At 34.4% G+C, this 19,788-nt stretch overlaps 1 protein-coding gene across 4 annotated transcripts in view; it reads left to right on the forward strand.

Moving 5' to 3' along the window:
• The window catches only part of LOC144980098 (putative deoxyhypusine synthase), a 196,978-nt gene extending 178,000 nt beyond the window's left edge, over positions 1 to 18,978 (forward strand). For 2 of the 4 annotated variants that reach the window (XM_078927611.1, XM_078927613.1), the window contains exons 3-10: positions 2,557 to 2,768; positions 3,357 to 3,521; positions 4,050 to 4,265; positions 8,508 to 8,597; positions 13,037 to 13,142; positions 15,268 to 15,371; positions 16,423 to 16,548; positions 17,527 to 18,978. In XM_078927611.1, the coding sequence (XP_078783737.1) occupies positions 2,557 to 2,768; positions 3,357 to 3,521; positions 4,050 to 4,265; positions 8,508 to 8,597; positions 13,037 to 13,142; positions 15,268 to 15,371; positions 16,423 to 16,548; positions 17,527 to 17,625 (1,118 nt within the window). In that variant the 3' untranslated portion in view covers positions 17,626 to 18,978. Of the gene's footprint in view, positions 1 to 781; positions 1,120 to 2,556; positions 2,769 to 3,356; positions 3,522 to 4,049; positions 4,266 to 8,507; positions 8,598 to 13,036; positions 13,143 to 15,267; positions 15,372 to 16,422; positions 16,549 to 17,526 lie in introns of those variants that run through there. The other 2 variants (XM_078927615.1, XM_078927614.1) reach the window with 2 other exon arrangements.
• Positions 18,979 to 19,788: the final 810 nt, after the last annotated feature.

Consider the following 19,788-nt stretch of genomic DNA (forward strand, 5'->3'; position numbering starts at 1 on the left):
TACTGTCATTTGGGGGATGTAACATTATATGATGGCAACGTTTACGTATCTTCCTTTCATTCTAATTTTCATTAGTCTGTTTTTAATAGGTTTCCATTTCATCACATTCTTTTCTCTCCCTTTCTTCACTATCATTGCTACACCTCCTGAATGATGGTCGTCCTCCCTCCCGGAGTAGAGAATTTAGAGTTTCTCTTGTGCCAGCTTGCTAGCACTGCACATTCCAAAATCCTATTGTAGTCTTTACTTTTGCGGCAAACATCTTCCTGTCAGTAATTTCTTTGCTTTCACCACTGCCATTTTATAGGAGGGTCAAGTGTTTGCCCGTGAGTTCATACTATTGTCCTTTGCTGCTGTTTATTATTTTTCTAAGATGGGGTTGTAATCCATATGCTAACCCCTCTGACTTGGAGGACAAGGATATATTTTGGAGATTCACTATCCCGAGCTGACAGTCATACACACCCTTGGTTTTATTTGGAGTGTCATTCTCCTAGGCTTGTTGCTTTCCCGAGCTATAGAGTGCTTCCTATCATTTGTTTAATTTTGGAGTGACCTTCTAGATTGAGTGCGATCCCTCGCATACGAGCTCTAGCTATCCGAAGTTGGAACATAGGTTGTTTCTAATCCGATTAATATTCTTGTCGGTCCATTGCATTTCCCTCTCCCGCGACAAATATACGGATCATTTGTTTCATTTTTTCTCTCTTCATAATAGCATTGAAGCGCCTAACAGGGCCTTTTTTGTTGCCTTCTTATCTCTCTTCAGTTTCTGTTTTAAGTGAAATACAAAATATCGAATATTTTGAGAAAACGTAGACACAGTCAATGGAATCAAGATTTCAATTTAAAGCTGGGATTTCACCGAACGACTAAATATACGAATTTTACCCGGTGTTAGGAATCCACTTCACATTCTATTTCTATTTTCAGTTTCGCTTTATCTTGCATTCAAAGACTTGATGTCACTGCTTGGGCACTGTCCTAACTTGACTCCAATTTCACAACATTGTGTCAAGAGGTGACTGATATCTATAGTTTTTATCACAAACCAATTGCACCTTCTGTGTGCCAGGCCAGTTTGAAAATTGTACGTTTAATTTTTATATTCTGAGTAAGGTGAGAACTCTACTATTATTTCATTGTTATTGTTATACATTCTATTTCTATAGAGTCTATTATTATAGATCAAAATCAATAAACGTACGCCATTGCCTGAGGGCTGAGGGATGTCACAAAAGCAACTAGAACTAAACTTAACATAATGCCATTACTACACATTGCCATCAGATAGAGTTTTAATGAGTTAGAGTTAGTCTTTTCTACTTCTATTTCGGGATCGGAATGTCTCCCTTTCTTTCTACGGCCTTATTTCTATACTTCATTCTTAGGTATGTGTTAGCAGTTTAACAAAAATTCTTAATGTAATTCTTGCTGCACTTGAAACCAATATCATATGATAGTCCTATGGAAAGGGCTAGAAACACTGATTACAAACCAGTTTGAATTTTGCTAGGCTACTATTAACGTCTTAACTAGAAATTTGACAGTTTCTAAATTAGCATTGGGAAGTTGTGATCGTAATTGTCGTAATCGCGTGTCGTTAACAAAAAATGACTAAAACAATCTTGTTAATTATTAATACGTTATTAATATGGTTGTATTTGTATATCAAAAATGTTCGTCTAATTGAGGGCAATGAAATGCATTTACTCTAATAATTAATAAAGAGGAATATACAAATTTGAAAATGAAGATAACGCATTATTATAAACGTCATGTGACATAATTAAAATAGATTAGGATTAGACGCAAGAGACATAATTTGCTGTCTCTTTTGTCCCTTATATTCTCACTGAAACAATTGCAAATAATTCCCTCCGTGACTGTGATTGTATGTTTATACATACAATTATGAAGTGTTGTTTGAGCCAAAAAATTAAATGACAAGATATAAGTATAAGCATGTTGCATAAAATGAGTCTTTTTCTCTAGCAGTTTCATTTTAATAAAAAGGAAAATCAAGCAATTCATATAAATTGAAATGGATTCACAAGGCAGTTTGAATCCTGTCTATTTAAATTGGAAGGAAAGTCTAAAACTGTCTGCACATGAATACAGAGCCCTGATATTTAACATGAATAAAGTTTAGATGTAATTCTAACAAGAAACATTTTTATTTTTAAAATCTACGCTAAATATTTAAAAATAAATGAATTTGAAAATTGTCTGATTTTAGCTTCAGATAACTCATGAAATTTTAAGTGGATTTTTCGTTATTTCACACCACTTAAAAGGAAATTCAAAGAGAGAAAAAAGATGATACCAAAATATCTGCAATATTCCTCTTCATATGTATCTTTTACTGAACACCCCTTAGCGCACACAGCAATTTCCAATCACAACTTTCTTATGGACTTGGTGGGTCACAATTTCACTACTAAACTGCCCAGTATGTGTTGTGTAATAAGTAAATTAAAAAAAAATATCCTGCCATAGTGCAGTCTTAAAATACCCCACATAATTTATCTTGCTATGAATATTTTCTCTATGAAGTGGAGACCATGGCTTCATATGCTACTGGCCCACCTGAGATTGCAACTACTGCTGTGCTAATGGACAGTGATCCCATGCCCGAAGACTCGGTAAAAGTCAAAGGTTACGACTTCAATGAGGGAATTGACCATCACAAACTCTTTGAGTCCATGTCAACGAGCGGATTTCAGGCCACCAATTTAGGCAATGCTATCACAGAAATCAATCGGATGGTAAGTTTTGTTCTTCTGTCTTTCCATGTTATATTACTGAGTTTGTGTGGGAGCTCAGTAAGTAGAGTCCAAATATTTAGAACTTCTTTTCCTTCATTTGGTTTTTTTTTTCACAATGGTTTGGTTTGCAAAATAAATAAAGAATGAGAGATACAGGGCTGCCAACTGTATGCTTTTTTGTCACCTTTGTACAATTGCATGCTTTTTACATAGATCAGATTGTACTTTTTCTCAGTTGGTTGAGTAATCGCTTCATACCCAAAGGGACCAATATCAATCCGGGTGCTGTCCACCCAGCAGTGATTACGTAGCTGGGTCTCTTAGATCTGGCAGAAAGTACTTTGTGGTAGACTAGTGTTTTATTCAAAGGGTAGCAAATTGTTTTTATTCAATTTCTGATTATTAAAAATTGTGGAATTCTCCATGCTTCCTGCATAATATATTATTTTAACAATTTTGATTTGTAATTTTTTCACGATTTATAATTCCACAGCTTCAAACTTGATTCTTCAACTTTTATATTTTTGTTTAAAGTGATCTAAAAACTAAAAAAAAACAAAAAAACATGAATTTTAAAATTTATTTCAGATTGATTGTAAACTTCAAGAAATTCCAGAAGACAAACAAGACATTGCTAGAATGAACCCAGTGGGCAGGGAGCCCTCCAACTGTTCCATCTTCCTCGGCTACACATCAAACCTTATTTCTTGCGGTACCCGTGAAGCAATTCGATATGTTATAGAGCACAATATGGTATGGTATTTGTACAATTAAGTATGAATCATATTTTTTATCATTGTTATCATTTTTATTATTATTATTATTATTATTATTATTATTATTATTATTATTATTATTATTATCTTTATCATGTTTGACCCCTCACCTCGAAACGGTATTAAGTCAGGATTTTCAATTTTGGATTTTTTCTACCCAATCAAAGCTTATTTTATGCCTAAAAATTTGATACCATATTTTATTTATACTGCCGAGATATGATCGATTACCAAAAACTGAAATTTGATTATTTTGACCATTTTCACTATAAATCCGATTTTCTTCATTTTCCAAATCCCAACTTAATACCACTTCGAGGCGTGTGGTCACATATTTGAATGGAATATATCACCTTGAACTATTTGTTTACATCCAAAATCATTAATCGGTCAATATACTTTTTTTTTTTCTGAGCTATATTTTGGTAGATGCAAAAAGGGAAGATGATGATATAATTTTTTAGTTTAACTTGTGTCTGATCAAAGCTTTGTCCTGAATTTCCAGGTTGACTGTGTTGTGTCAACTGCAGGAGGCATTGAGGAGGACTTCATCAAGTGCCTAGCACCAACCTATCTGGGGGATTTTAGATTACCGGGTAGAGATTTACGCAAGAGAGGAGTTAATCGTATAGGCAATCTCTTGGTGCCTAATATCAACTATTGCCACTTTGAAGACTGGCTCATGCCAATCTTGGATGCAATGTTGAAAGAACAGAAAGAGGTTTGCATTTTATTTGAGATTTTTTTGTCATATTGGTAACATAAATTATAAATAATTCAGTCAAATGTCGCTAGCTAAATATGGTTTGTTGTCTTTTGTTTTTTTTTTTTTTTTTTTGTTTTGTTTTTTTTTTGGGGGGGGGGGGGTGCTAGCATATCAGGTGATGGAGATGGTACTCCCCTCCTGGGCGGATGGGGTTCTACAGTGGTCCATACATTTTTTATCTCATCTATTCATCTAGACCAATTGTCCTGTCCTTGTGGCTTCTTGGAATTCTGGAATAAAATTATTTGGTTTCGCACAAGCGTTGTTTAGATTTTTTTGCAGACAGGAGAACTGTTAAGGATTTATCTTTATGTAGTGATATTTTTTCATAAATTTAATATATATCTCTTTATGGTATTTTTTTTTTTTATTTACTTACTGGCATATGGAACTATTGGAGTTCCAAGCTCATAAGGTGCAAAAGGCACAATGTCCATCATCTCCATACCTTTGTATTCTATCTATCACACCACACTAATCCTGTCACTCCGGTGATTCAATCCTCCCGGTCTTCTTCTGTATGGGGTAAACGCGTTGAAATGATGTGGGGTCCGTGATATTGATTATGTCTTGTGGTAGTTTGTTCCATTCACATATTGTTCAAGAGGAAAAGCTGTATTTGCATGTGTTTGTTTTTGCGAATGGCCGGTGGAATTTGTCGATGTGTTGAATTCCTGGTTGAGAATCTGCTTTTCGAATTGTTAATGTAGATTCAAGTGTTTATGGCTGACTGTTTGCTTTTGACATTTTTGTGAAATAGATGTATGCGTGCATTCTCTCTTTGAGACTGGAGTGTTAGCCATCTTAGCGTGTCAGAGTTGCTATCACACGTAACATTTTGTCGTCAAAGCTTATTGTGTTTTTCTTGGTGGAGATTGACATCACAGAGCATTTTTCAGGATGGAAATTCATTTGCCACGTGTTTGACCATTGTATCATTGAGTCTAAATCTGACTGCAGAACCTTTGCATCGTTTTGATCTTCTATCGTTCTGAATAAAAGACAATCGTTTGTGAATAATTTAAGATTTGTTTCATTGGATAGATTTTTGCCCAAATTATTTATAAAAACGAAGAAGGAAAGTGGCCTAATACAGTTCCCCTGCTGTACTCTACATTTTTCTCATGTTTTTCCATCAAGCACCACCTCTTGAGTCCTATCACACTTTCAATCTTTGAACCAATTATGTACTAGCTGGGCCTGTGAGTGTTTAGTGACACTGATTCATCAGGTTTCCTGTTACGTATTCCGTGGTGTTCTAATTTCTGAAGGAGCTGTTTGTGAGGTACGGCATTGAAGGCGTTTGAAAAGTCGAGTACCTCCCATAGCGGGCAGGGAGGTACATACTGTGTCTTCTATCCCCTTATATCTTATCCAACAAGCTTTCTGTCTTTGTCTTGGAATGAGATTACTTGGTTTTTTCCGGGCATTTGTCGGAGTCCTGGCTGAGAGGGAAACAGTCAAATGCATAGTTATTGTTTTGGGAGATGATATTTTTTTCCTTGTAAATCATCTCTCTGTTATGTATTATTATATTGGTTATTTTTAATGTATAATGTAAGCATTTGAGTGTATTCCTCTTTGTTGGATTTTGTGCTTGTGTCCGGATGAGACATAGGTGATCTCAAACTAAGTACATTGGTGGTATGCTCTTGGAATCTACATCTGATCCCTATTTGTTCCCATTCCCCTTTGTCTTACTTTCTCTTGGGTGCTTTAATTGTAATTCTAGAACTTTTTACTATCCCATTTTCTTCCTTTTTACTAGCGCTGATATAACCTAAATGTGTTGCAAGAGCCGTAAAACCCTTAAAAACAAAAACAAAAAACAAAGGTCGAGTACTATTAACTCAGTTTGCTTCCTTTCATCTAACTCTTTTGATATTTGATCAAGTGTATTTATGAGTTGGGTCTCACATGATCTACTCTTCTGAAAACCATGCTTTGTTGGCAGTCAGCTAGTATATGATGGCTGCCCAAATGGTCCATAACGCTGTGAAATAGAATATGCTCAAATACAGTTCACGCCACTTAATCGCACACTCCGCTTATACGATACACATTCCCGAAAAACCTTTTTTTTTCCTTCTCTATAATCGCTCCGTTTAATAATCGCATGCTTCTCCGCTTAATTGCTACACCTTGATTCCATCTTGTTTGGAGAAAAATATATTAAAATAAAAAAAAAAAGTTAATGAAAATGTGTTTCTCATTGAACCATTTCCGCACGTTAATATCGTATCATGCGTGAACTCCCAAGGGTGTACGATTAAGCAGAGTCGACTGTACCTTACATGTAACCGATGTGAGTGAAACGGGTCTATAATTTGAGGCTATGTCTCGTTTGTCTTTTTTATGAATTGCAGTAATCCTAGCATGTTTCCAATCATTTGCGACCTGTCCTTTGTCGAGAGATTGCTAGAATAGGATACAAAGTTATGGAGATATTTCATTGGCACATTCTTTCAGGATTCGTGTTGGAATAGAATCAGGTCCAGATGCTATCAAGGGATTGAGGTCTTTTAGTTGTTTGGTAACACTCTCTCTAGTAATTGTTATTTTTGGCATAGTGGGTATGTTTCTGTTTTCCATGCATGGCAATGTTTCATCTTCTTTTGTAAAGACACTTTGGTATTGCTTATTTAATATGTTGTATTTTTCTATGGTGTCTGTTGCCTCTGATCCGTCAGACCTTTGTAATACAGAAATGCTTGTCACGTCTTTTCTTTTTGTTCCTATATATTTCCAGAAATGATTTGTGGTAGCCCCATTATTTTTCCCTCTATAATCAAGGTCAAGCAAGTTATTAACTTAGTTTTGATGTTCATATCTTAGTTCTTTATGTATTTTCTGTCTGAGGGTACAGTATTCATTCCAGACATGTTCATTGTTGTATAGTTTTGCATTTTTGTAGCACCTGTGTTTTTGACATATTAATCGTTTAATTTTCGGTGGGATCCATGGCAAGTGAGCTTTTCCACTGGTTAATTTTGAGTGAATGTATTTTTCCACTAAGTCTTTTAAGAGTGTTGATTATTGTTCCCCATTTCTATTTATATGTCGTTGTTTTAAGCTTGGTTTACGAAATTATAGTAATTTTCCTTTAGGCTATTTTTAATGCCATTCAGGTCCCCTTTGTCATATAACATGATTGTTCTGAGAGCCTTTTGTTGAATTTTGTCTTTCAAAGTCAAGTCTCATAAAGCAACATCTTGATCACTTATGCCCGGAGCTGTAGAGACTGAGTGTATGAGGTTGGAGCATGTTGTAAGCACTAGGTCAAGGGTGTTAGATTTTCTTGTTGGTTCATTGACTACCTTTATGAGATTGAACTCGTGCACAATTTCTAACATTGCCTCATTTAGCTCCTTCGCATATTGGGGAATTTGTCTTATTATATGCTTTTCCCAATGGGTGTCTGGCAAGTTAAAATCCCAACAGAGAATGATGTGTGGGTTATTTCTCATCGATTTCTAAATCGTGCAAGGAATTTGTGAAGTTGTTTTAATGTTTCTATTCCACTTAAAGGTCGACGGGAAAATCTGTCCACGAGCCACAAGCTTGTGACCTTGTTGACTCTTTGTTGGCTTAATACTTTAAATCATTGTCCTCAACACGACTACCATGTCTACTATAACCACATCCATGTTATTATCATCATCGTCATCAATACCACTACTACTACATCATCAAATATCACCACTAATACTGTCACTACTACTACTACTACTACTACTACTACTACTACTACTACTATTACTACTACTACTACTACTACTACTACTACTACTGCTACTGCTACAACTATCACCACTACTACTATAACCACATCATCATCAATCATCAGTACCACCTTCAATGTTTTATTTATTTATAATCATCATTAAAAGAAAAATAAGGGTAGGGAGTGTTTATAACTGATGAAAAGCAACCATTTCCCATTTAAGTGAGTAAGTGTATGTGTGTTTAAGCTTAAGACAATGTATTCCATCATGTCAAGATATATGTTGGCAGGATTTTCAAACTTTTGTGCTTACTCTTGCAGGAAAAAAATTTGACCTACACCTTAATTGCCTATGATAATGCTGTTGAAAATAATGCCTAGATAAATTATGACCTCTCATCAACTTGCCCTTTATCTCCCACACCCTCTATCCTTGTAATGAACTTTGGCATTTCTTTTTAATCTAAATATAGGAAGGAGTAGTTTGGACACCATCCAAAGTTATCTACCGACTTGGCAAAGAAATAGACAACCCAGAGTCAGTGTATTACTGGGCATATAAGGTAAGGGGATGGGAGGGCCGGGGGGGAGGGGGGGGTTAGTCTTAGTAAATGTCACATTGCGTATTGTATGAATAAACAACCCCCCCCCTGCCTTAGAAAACTTGAGATTTTATGTAGAACAATATCCTCTAAATGTGCTCAAAGCACTTTACATGGGATCCCAAGCCAACAGCAACATTTAACATGTTGTGAAAAAATGTGGGTAAAGAGCCCTTTTCAAGGATCAAATTTGTACATCGCAGAGCCGGATTTGAACTGGGGGCTTACTGGTCCATATTTTCATTTCATACAGCACCAGTTGCCTGTAAGGCATCCTTTTTGTTACAACATTCTTACAATACAGGGCCCATTTTCATGAACGCAGACTAGCGCTGACTTTAGTCAAGGACTTTAAACGAATTTCATGTGAGCTAACTAAGCAAGTCCCAGACTAAAATCATGGAACCTTCGGAGTAAGTTTGGCCAAGTTTTAGTCATTTGCTGAGGCAGGACTTTATGCTTAGTCTTGTCTGAGTCCTTTGTTGGGAGGGTAACAGTCAAATTTGTTTTTCCTTTAAATCATCTCTCTGTTATGTATTGTTATAGTTGTTGTTTTGCCTGTGCAATGCAAGCATTTGAGTGTTTTCTTATTAGTGGAATCCTGTACTTATGTCTGGAGGAAACTTTTAGGTGATCTCAATTTATGCACAATGATTGTATGCTCTTGGAATCTACATGTTTCCTATTTGTGCCAATAATAGCTTTCTTTTTTGTCGGTACAGCGTTTTTCTATTCTTTATTTTTCTTTCCTTGTTTCTTGTGCAGACAAGGCCATCAATCATAAAGATATCCATTTATCACTGTTATCTGTTCTCTTCACCTTTGGAAAAAAAAAATTACGGTCTCTAATCGTTATCGCGTGTGTTATGCACATACAATATAACAGTTTAGTGTCTACATGTTATCTACGTTTTGTTTTTTAAAAATTATAATTATTTAATTTATTTTGATTTTTTTTCAAATGAAAGATTGCATTTATTGACAACAAAGATGTATGATTGTGATTTGTATTATCATTCTTCGTCTTCTTTTTCTTCTTCTTCTTCTTCTTCTTCTTCTTCTTCTTCTTCTTCTTCTTCTTCTTCTTCTTCTTCTTCTTCTTCTTCTTATTATTATTATTTTATTATTATTATTATTATTATTATTATTATTATTATTATTATTTTATTATTATTATTATTTATTATATATCATTATTGTTATTATTATTATTATTATTATTATTATTATTATTATTATTATTATTATTATTATTATTATTATTATTATATTATTTTTATTATTATTATTATTATTATTATTATTATTATTATTATTATTATTATTATTAATTGTTCTTAATATTTTTATTATTATTATCATCATTACTTTTGGTATTATTATTAATATTAGTAGTGCGGCTATGTGGTCCAGTGGTATGACACTCGCTTTCGGATCGGAAGGTCCTGGGTTCGAGCCTCGCTCGGCGCATAGTTGAGTCCTTGGAGAAGGCTCTTTACTCACATTCTCTCACCGTACTCAGGTGTAAAATGAGTACCTGGCCGTTAACAGCGTTGTCTCTGTCCCAAAAAATTGTAATATCGCCTGACAGGCGTCATGTCTTGTCCTACATGTTATGTGTTGCTGTTGGCCAGGGACCCCTCGTAAAGCGCTTTGAGCACGTTTAGTGGATATTGCGCTATATAAAATGCTCAAATTTATTTTATTTTTTTTCATATAAATGTAAATATTTTATGAACGATTTTTGGAAGAGCAGTTTGCACATCTGAGAACTTTTAAAATTGTTTTTTGATCAACTGAGTAAAATAAGAACTTTAGTCTCATTTTAAAAAAAGACACATTGGTCTAATATCGGGGCTGTCCTTGATGACAGATAATAAATATTTTAAGTGGCTCTTGTTGTTTTTCGTTTGTTTTGATATTCTATTATCTGTTTATATACAAACTTTATCTGCATATGTACACACAGTAACCATACACTTGTTTTGAGTGTCGATTCATTTGTTTTAAGAGACAAAATTAGACAAATGTTATATCACAGAAATGAGCAATATCTTTATATGTGATACAAATTTCATCAACGTGCATGCATGCGGGTGGTTGGATGGGAGCATCACCCTTGAATCATATACCTATGATGTTCGCATGGGTGTACGATCCGATAGTGATGTCGTTTCTTCTTCTCTTTACTAGCCTATCCTGCTTCTTTGGTTTGTGATTGTATTTTTGACAGGGGATATTTTTTTTCTGTAAATCTTCTGCCTGTTTGTTCTTGGTTATTTATAATTTAGCTTATGATATCTTTAGGTTATGATTTTGATTTACATTTGTACTATTTTTGTTAGATTGCTTGTTTTTTTGTTTCAGCGGTCTCTCGTATAACCTCAATTGTGTTGGAAGAGACCTAAAGCAACAAACAAACAAACAAAAACGTGCATGCATAATCCTGAAAGAAATGATGACCCAAAGAACACACTTTGGGTTGCTCTGCATTGGGAAAAAAAAGGAAAAAAAAATTATGCAAAAATGTCAGTAATGCATATTGCGACCACAGTCATTGCTCAGACAAGTCTCCTCTTCGACTTTATCAAGTAGTCTATTTCATTTGGCTGTGATGTATTCTACTCTGATTCAACAATGTTCCAACGCTCGTAAGAATTCTTGCTTGGTACTGTTGTTCCCTTGTAGGTCTTTTGAGAAGATCTCAATAAGATTTGGGTTTTGATTTACAGCTGGACACTTGAGCACCAAGGCATACCTGCCAAATCTTACAGATTTTTCGTAATTTTGCAAATTTTAGACATTTACGAAAATACGAAATTTTATGGAAAATTACGAATTTTAAATTCTCAGTATTACTTAAATAATGATAGTTATGATAATGATAATAAATTATTGTCATTTTAGTTAAAGAAAATATACAAGTTTTTTGTTGTCTCTGACAGGTCTGCATTTTATTGTGTAATCAGTTTATCTTATCAAAATGTCATTGCCAAGATTCAGTACAAACAGATATGTGGGAGATAAGTTGCTTATGTGAAGTTTGATTTGTGAGTGCAAGGTCACGTATATCTGTTTTCACACGTTAGCATTTAGTGGGTGTTCAAAGCTCTGGACTTTGACTAGACCTTAAAGTGTTGAAAGCTCCATTAGGCTTCAGCAAAAAAAATATAATAATAATAACCATAATGTGATGATAATAATATTTTATCATGATAATCTACACACTGATGGAGCTAAGATTCACTTGACTTCAAAGCAAACAAGGCTTTCAGGATCTTTACAGAACATGGAGAAATTCCAACATATTTTTAAATTGCTACCGATGTTTTTTTAAAATGTTCGTGGTCATATTTTGCATTATTGAAATTGCATTTCGTAACGTATAATATTTTCGTTCACAAAATACCTTTGCAGTAAAATACATAAAAAGGCATGTTTTTAATTTTGATGGCATTGTAAAAAGTCAAACTGAACATGCATGAAATAGACACAATTCTCGATGGCATACACCACTCGTCTCTCAGTGATAGGAGTGAGTTTTTATAAGTGATTACTGGTTGGATGAAACAACGGAGACAACACCGTTTCCCATCTTGTTCTTTAGGAGGGAAGATTTTTATTTGTGTGGACAGACATCAGCAACAAAGATATTGATCCATCAAATGATAAAATGGTTATTTCCCTTAGATCATGGTATTCAAGCGTTGTATTCTCGACAACTCTCTATACTGCATCATAATGGGGGCATACTTGTTAAAATGATTATAATAATAATACTGTTGCATCTCTCTAATCCAGACCTCCGCATTCAGGGTGTCTCCAGTATCTGCAAAGGTTGCCTGGGGACCGAATTTTTCTTCTTTATTTGCACAATCAACTAACAATTAAAGTATACCCTGATGTAGAACGCTTTGTCATATCCAATTATGGTCAGGTATGTAACTTAAAATCTCTCAGGGCATACAAAGGCTATTGTTTCCTATTAAGGTCAAGGTAAGGTCACATGTAATGAAAAAACAACAATCCAAACGAACATGACCTCCTTTTTCAAAAATCGGTCACCATGTGTAAAGAAAAAATACCCACCAAATTTTAATTAAAATTCATAAATAAAAACTATTCTAATAAACCATATATTGGTCAATGATGAAAGCAGTATAGTCCTATTGTTGTTTGCGGCAATGATAAACTTAGATGATCAAAACAAATACAGTGTCTGCCACTTGAGGGACTGATTCGATTATCCAGATGTCTCGGTAAACAGGACAAAATGCTGGGAATGGAGGTGTTTGGATTAGAGAGACGTGACTGTAATAATAAAAGAAACATTTTTCTGTAATCTGTTAAACTTTTGACTTTGTTCTCTGCTTTAGAGTGTGTAAATATCTCGTTCCCAGAATAACATACCGGTGTTTTGCCCATCCTTAACGGACGGATCTCTGGGTGACCTTCTCTTTTTCCACTCTTACAAATCACCAGGTCTCATCATTGATATTGTTGAAGGTGAGTTTTAACTGTTTGTCTTTCTCTCTCTCTCTCTCTCTCTCTCTCTCTCTCTCTCTCTCTCTCTCTCTCTCTCTCTCTCTCTCTCTCTCTCTTTATATATATATATATATATATATATATTCTCTCTCTCTCTCTCTTTTTCTCTCTCTCTCTCTCTCTCTCTCTCTCTCTCTCCCCTCTCTCTCTCTCTCTCTCTCTCTCTCTCTCTCTCAATATATATATATATATATATAAACGCAGTTCACTCCACTTATTCGCTCATTGGTTAATCGCACATTCCGCTTATATGCTACATATTCCTGAGAAACACAATTTTAAAAATATAATCATTCCGCTTAATCGCACACTAACTCTGCTTAATCACGACACCTTGGTTGGAGTGACAACCAACAGCCATATGAAATCGACAATGCTGTTCCCGTTCCACACAACTGTTTGACCAAAGCATTTGATCAATTCGTAACAATGGACAATAATATACCCCAGTGATGCCAAAACTCCGGTTTCACCGGAAAATACTCCGGTCTGGAGCAAAAAATTCCGGGCTCCGGGCAACTTCCGTCAAATTCCGGTGAGGTCAATATGTTCCAAGGATCCCGCCCCCCCCCCCCCCCCTTCCAACCACCACATCATCATCATTGCCCTAGTAGTATTACAACCATCATCACTACCACTACTACTGCAACCACCACCACATCATCATCACTACCACTACTACTACAATCACCACCACCACATCATCATCACTACCACTACTACTTCAACCACCACCACCATATCATCATCACTACTACAACAACAACAATCACTATCACATCTTCATCATCACTACCACTATTACTACAACAACTAACACCACGTCATCCTCACAACAACGGTACTACAATCTCTACCATTAGGTTTTGGCGCTTTACTCCATTTAAAATAAGGAAACTTTGGGATTGTATTTGGCAATGTGTTTATGTATCATAATATAATTCTAATCAGTTATATATTTAGAACTATACAATATGTAAACACAATGCCAAATACCATTCCAATTCCTGTTTCTCATGTGCGGAAATTCCTCTTTCGGCATTGAAATTCCTACAAGTGGTGTCTGAAACTCCTGTGAGCCAAATTTAAAGTTGGCGTCTCTGTATACCCATCAGTGGTAAACTGATATCCCAGGAACCACTGGACTCCGTTCAACCACACAACAGACAATGCCTAGATAATGAAGATGAGGATGAGTCATCGGAATGTGACACACCACCTGACCAACATTGAAAAACTTGACATGGTAGACAAACTACGCCACTTCATCCAAGAAGAACGCTTGACAGATGATCTACATTGGCGAGATTGGAGACATAAGGTTCATAAACAGCTTGCACAGAATAGAAAGCAATAAACACTTTGCGATTACTGTTCTGACAAACAATAATGTCACATTTTGTTGTCAATAATAATGTCACATTTTGTTGTCAATAATAATGTCACATTTTCTTGTCGATAAAACGTGAAAAAGAAAAGATTTTTTTAAAAAGTGAAAAAAAAAGAATTTTTTTTTTTTAAACAAAAAAACACCACAAATAGATAAAATAAAAAACAAACATTCTAATGAGGTCATGTCTAGAACGTGACAGTTGCAAGCCCTTAGAAAACTCTGAAGTGAAGGTCCTACATGAATGGCACATGAAAGCTGGCGCTTAGATGCTATTTTTAGCCACTCTATTTAATCGCACACTCCGCTTAATCGGCACACTAACGGTGTACGATTAAGCAGAGTCGACTATATATATATATATATATATATATATATATATATATATATATATATATATATATGTATATATATATATATATATTTGTATAATATTCATTTAGGACCTTCATTTCGCTCAAAAACAAAATTAACACATTCAATGTTTCGGCCATCAAACAATCATTTAGTTGCATAATATGTCAAACATATCATTCCCCACCACACTCTTGTATTTACCCTCAGCAATTGAAGCTTCAACAATAAGGAATGGAATTTGCTTTGATATCATTTTATGGACAACACACATTCTTATTCCAACACTTACCTCGTATATTTAATCATTTTTTGTTTTAAAAAAAAATAAATTCTTTCTAGACATTCGACGAATGAATGCTCAGGCTATTAGAGCTGTGAATTCTGGCATGATTCTCTTGGGTGGAGGCCTCATCAAACACCACACATGCAATGCAAACCTTATGGTAAGTTTGTCTCTTTTTTGTTCATTTTTTTTTTCATCTTCATGTGCAGCTTAGTGATCTATGGTAAGACTCTTGGCTTGTAGGTCCTGGATTAGATACCCAATGTTGACAGTGCAAACTTAAATTCTGGATAAGTTCCTTGATTTACATTTTTTTAAGCATACTCAGGTGTAAAAGGAGTACCTGCTTGATAAAAGATTAGTCTCTATAATAGTACCTCACGGGCATTAGTCTGTTGATTGTTGCTGTTTGCTTGGGACTCCTTGTCAAGTTCGTTGAGTGCATTAAGTGGATTATATTGTAATATGTGATATTTTTCTTTCTTTTGTATTTTTAAACTGAGAAAAAGTTTGCTCTTTGGCCATTATAAAATTCGCTCCCTATGAACAAGTAAAGTTTATATAGTCTATCCACTGCATCCAGCAAAGTGTGATTTTTTTTTGTCTTGTGCGAAATTTTCTTAAAAATACAAAATCTAACATTTGTCAAGTGGTGTTTAAGTTTGTTTTTTGTTTTTTAATGAAATTATGTAAAAAGATGGAGGGAATAGTAGACCTTTATAAACAGCTAATAATAATGGTTATGATCAATAACATTTATATCTCATATATATACATTATAAAATTGTGGTCAGAATGAGAATTATTTGTACTGAACACAGGCTCATTAACTAGTATATATTCAGTCAAATAAATGTTGCCTCGTTTCACTGAAATATAGAAAATTTTCGTAGTAATTAACTTATCAGTGCGGCTATGTGTTCTAGTGGTAAGACATTGGCTTTTGGATCATAAAGTCCAGAGTTTGAGTCCTGCTCTAACAGGTGCATAATTGAATCCTTGGAAAAGTCTCTTTGCTCACATTTTCTCACCACACACCGGTTGGGGGGGGGGTGTCGTCTTCAACAAGAATAGAAGTCAGAGATTCAATCCTATTTTTGAAACGCTAATTTTGACTGAATGTTTTTCTGTTTTCAAAGTACTTGGAATATAAAGTATGGCTCATATTCGGTTAAAAGTTATATTATTATTTTTTTTTTTCCTCCAAACAGAGAAATGGAGCTGATTTCTCGTTGTTTGTCAATACTGGTCAAGAGTTTGATGGAAGTGATTCTGGTGCAGCTCCTGACGAAGCAATCTCCTGGGGCAAGATCAGACCGACAGCCCAACCTGTCAAGGTAAGACTTAAGATATGCCTAACTTAGAACATAATACGCCAGAACAGCGATTTAAAGATAGACTGTATGAAATCAGAATATTAAACTTAGATAAAGGCAATGTATAATAGATGGAATCTCTTAGGATGAGATGGAAGAAATATAAATGAAATGACCACTCATATAGTGCATTTCCACAGATGGTTACATCATCATGAATAGCCTTCAAAAGTCGTGACTTCACTTCCCTCGTAATGACGCATAGTAGCTTAACAACTGGTTCTAGACTAGAAAAACTAGAGGAGAAAAACATTATAAATCTGATCATGTTTTGACTTTTATACATTCTGATCACATGACACGGTCCAGCCAGCATGGAGAATAAAAAGTACAGATTTTCTTTGTTTAGAACCCAAGCTGCTCGTTGCTGGGCGACGTGACATCAGACTTTTGAATCCTATTACAAGCTAGGGCTAAAATAGCAACTATGTACAATGGATTAAATGTCCTTATACATGGTTGCATATTTTCTTTATATTTACGGAATTCAATATGTTATAAATCCTCAGTATATTTTCCAATAACCTGCTTAACGAAAAAATCAGTAAGTACATAATGTCTTTTTACTCTCAGAAAGAGTCACAAACTGTGTGTTTGAGTAAAAGTTCAGTAAATTTTTGCCTTCTTAATTGGCAACCCTGCTTATAGTCATAGAGATTCCTGTAAATCAATACCAAATGAAGTTTTAAAAATCCAGTAAATTTGGTATTAAATTAAGTTTTTAAAAAAAAACAATCTTCAAATGTAATGTTACTCGGGTTGAAAATCACGAATCATTGCATATAGATAAAGGTCCAACTTTGAGGAAGTTGGAGTTAGCTTATTATGACTTTCAGAGTAACACTATATGAATCAAAACAAAATACTTTATATTTTTCATTCGCATAAATGAAGATGTTAATTCAATTTTTTTAAATTAAAAAAAAAAATTTTTATTAGGTGTGCTGTGATGCCTCCATAATTTTCCCCATCCTGGTTGCTGAAACATTTGCAAGAAGACGCAAAGAATTCGAAGAATATTACGCCAATAGAAAATGATGGACTGCCCAAATCAAAGTCAGATATTTCTTTTCAGAATTCCGAGAAATCAATATTCTGTGCACGGCCAGTGCCATATGATTAATTCATGTCAAATCAATATCAAAATGATAATTAATTAAAATTTGCCTTTACACAGTGTAATTCCATTTGATTGTGCTTTTGATGTTGTTTTATGTTTTGTTTTTTGTTGTTTTTATTTTTTAAATTATTATCTGACATCATTTTAAGAAAATATTCAGCTGTTTGAATCTGGAGTTATACAATTAATATATTGAACAAAAATACTCATAGACCAGATTCAAGGAGGAATATGATAAATCTAAACATAAAGATGGAGCATTAATACTTTCTATTGTTGGATAGTAATCGGTGCTTACGGGGATCAAATTCCTCGATCTTAACATTAAAATAATAATAATTTAATGATAACTATAGATAATATGCGCTTGGCTCAGAAGCTCACAACATTGTCATCCGGAAGTATAACAGACCAACACACAAAACTATGTGTAACCATGAACTTTTATAGTCTGGATAATACAGTTAAGTGAGAATTACTCATAAACACGGATGGCAAAAAACAATAACAAAGACCCGAGTGACATCAACTTCATTCTATCTATCTTAGGTTATCTATTGTAACTTTAAATGCTTTAATGTGTTTGAACCACAAACTTATGACTGTTTCCCTAAATTTGAATCTTTGTTATCTTTATTGCCATGGTGTAAACATTTTTTATTTTTCCACGGCCGTCATTCCGGTGTCCAACAATTTATTAGAAAGTTGGGTTTTTTGAGGGGGAGGGGGGGGGGGGGGAGCGGTTTTTTTTTGTTTTGTTTTCTCATTATTTTGAATTTGTGATTAGCACATCGTCGTCAAAAGCCTGTATTGTGTTTCAAGATTAATGCATTTATTCTTTCTTAGTTACTATACTAAGTCAAACCTCGACAATCTACCTCCTTTTCATAAAGTGAGTTTAACTCTATCCCTGGTCTTTGTGTCTGTGGAAAAGGCACTTTTCACACATTACCCCACTCGATGTACCTGGTTAAAGGTAGTGCAGGATTTTGTTACCACAAAAAAGGATGCCTGACATGTCACTTGTACTGTATGGATTGAAAATTTACTTTCAAAATGCGCACTGATTGAATGAAGCAGTAATTTTGAAAGGCATTAAGTGTGATGAGTCGAAATATGCGATATGTTTATTTTTTCTTAATGTTTTTAATTGTATATTTTTAACTAACCTACTTTGTGTAATATAGATGTGACTAATATTTTTATATACTTGGTTGTTGAAACTTAAATTTCATGTCCTTATCTAATAAATTATTACTTGAATCACCTAAGTTGCTTTAGGTTTTAGTTTGTCATTAGAGTTGACTCTATCTCTTCACCCCAATCAACTTCTCCATTATAAGATTTCTGCTCTTTGCTGCCATGGTGCTGTGTAGTAGAAAATTCTGAGGAATAATAAAAGGTACAAAGTGAACTACAAATTAAGCTAAAGTGATACTAGACTGCTAGAAGCTGTGGACTGTAAAACATAATAAACAAAAATGAATATAACAACTTCAAAAAAGAACAAAATACCATACACAGAACGTTTCGGGCTCAAAACCCTTCTTCAGCCAACAACAAAAAACAATAACATAAATACATTGCTAAATCTGGAATTTAGTAATGCATTTATGACTTTATTGTTTTTTGTTGTTGGCTGAAGAGGGGTTTTGAGCCCGAAATGTTCCGTGTTTGGTATTTTGTTCTTTTTTGAAGTTGTTATATTGATTTTCGTTTATTACAAATTAAGCTGGGAACTAAATCAGCCATTTGACAAAGTAAGTCGTGGACCCTGGTAGAAATTGACTCATAACTAGATTAAATGAATAATTCAGATTTCCAAATCAAGGGACATAACCAAAAACAGATAAACATACTTCTGAAATTGAAAAAAAACAACTAAATCCTCTCCATCCATCCCAAGTGGATCTTTGTCTTTAGTTATGCCTTGAAGAAAGACGGTGATAAACCAAACATCAATCGCAGTTTTTGTAGCACAGCATGGAGAGCAATATGGATTAAGTTTCTTACTCAAGACCAAAAGAAAAAAAGATGGATCTTTTAGTTATTTATACGATATCTTATCCATTTAGATCTCT

Source organism: Berghia stephanieae, chromosome 9 (assembly GCF_034508935.2).
Source record: "Berghia stephanieae isolate SIO BIC M18660-M18661 chromosome 9, UCSD_Bste_1.3, whole genome shotgun sequence".
NCBI lineage: Eukaryota > Metazoa > Mollusca > Gastropoda > Nudibranchia > Aeolidiidae > Berghia > Berghia stephanieae.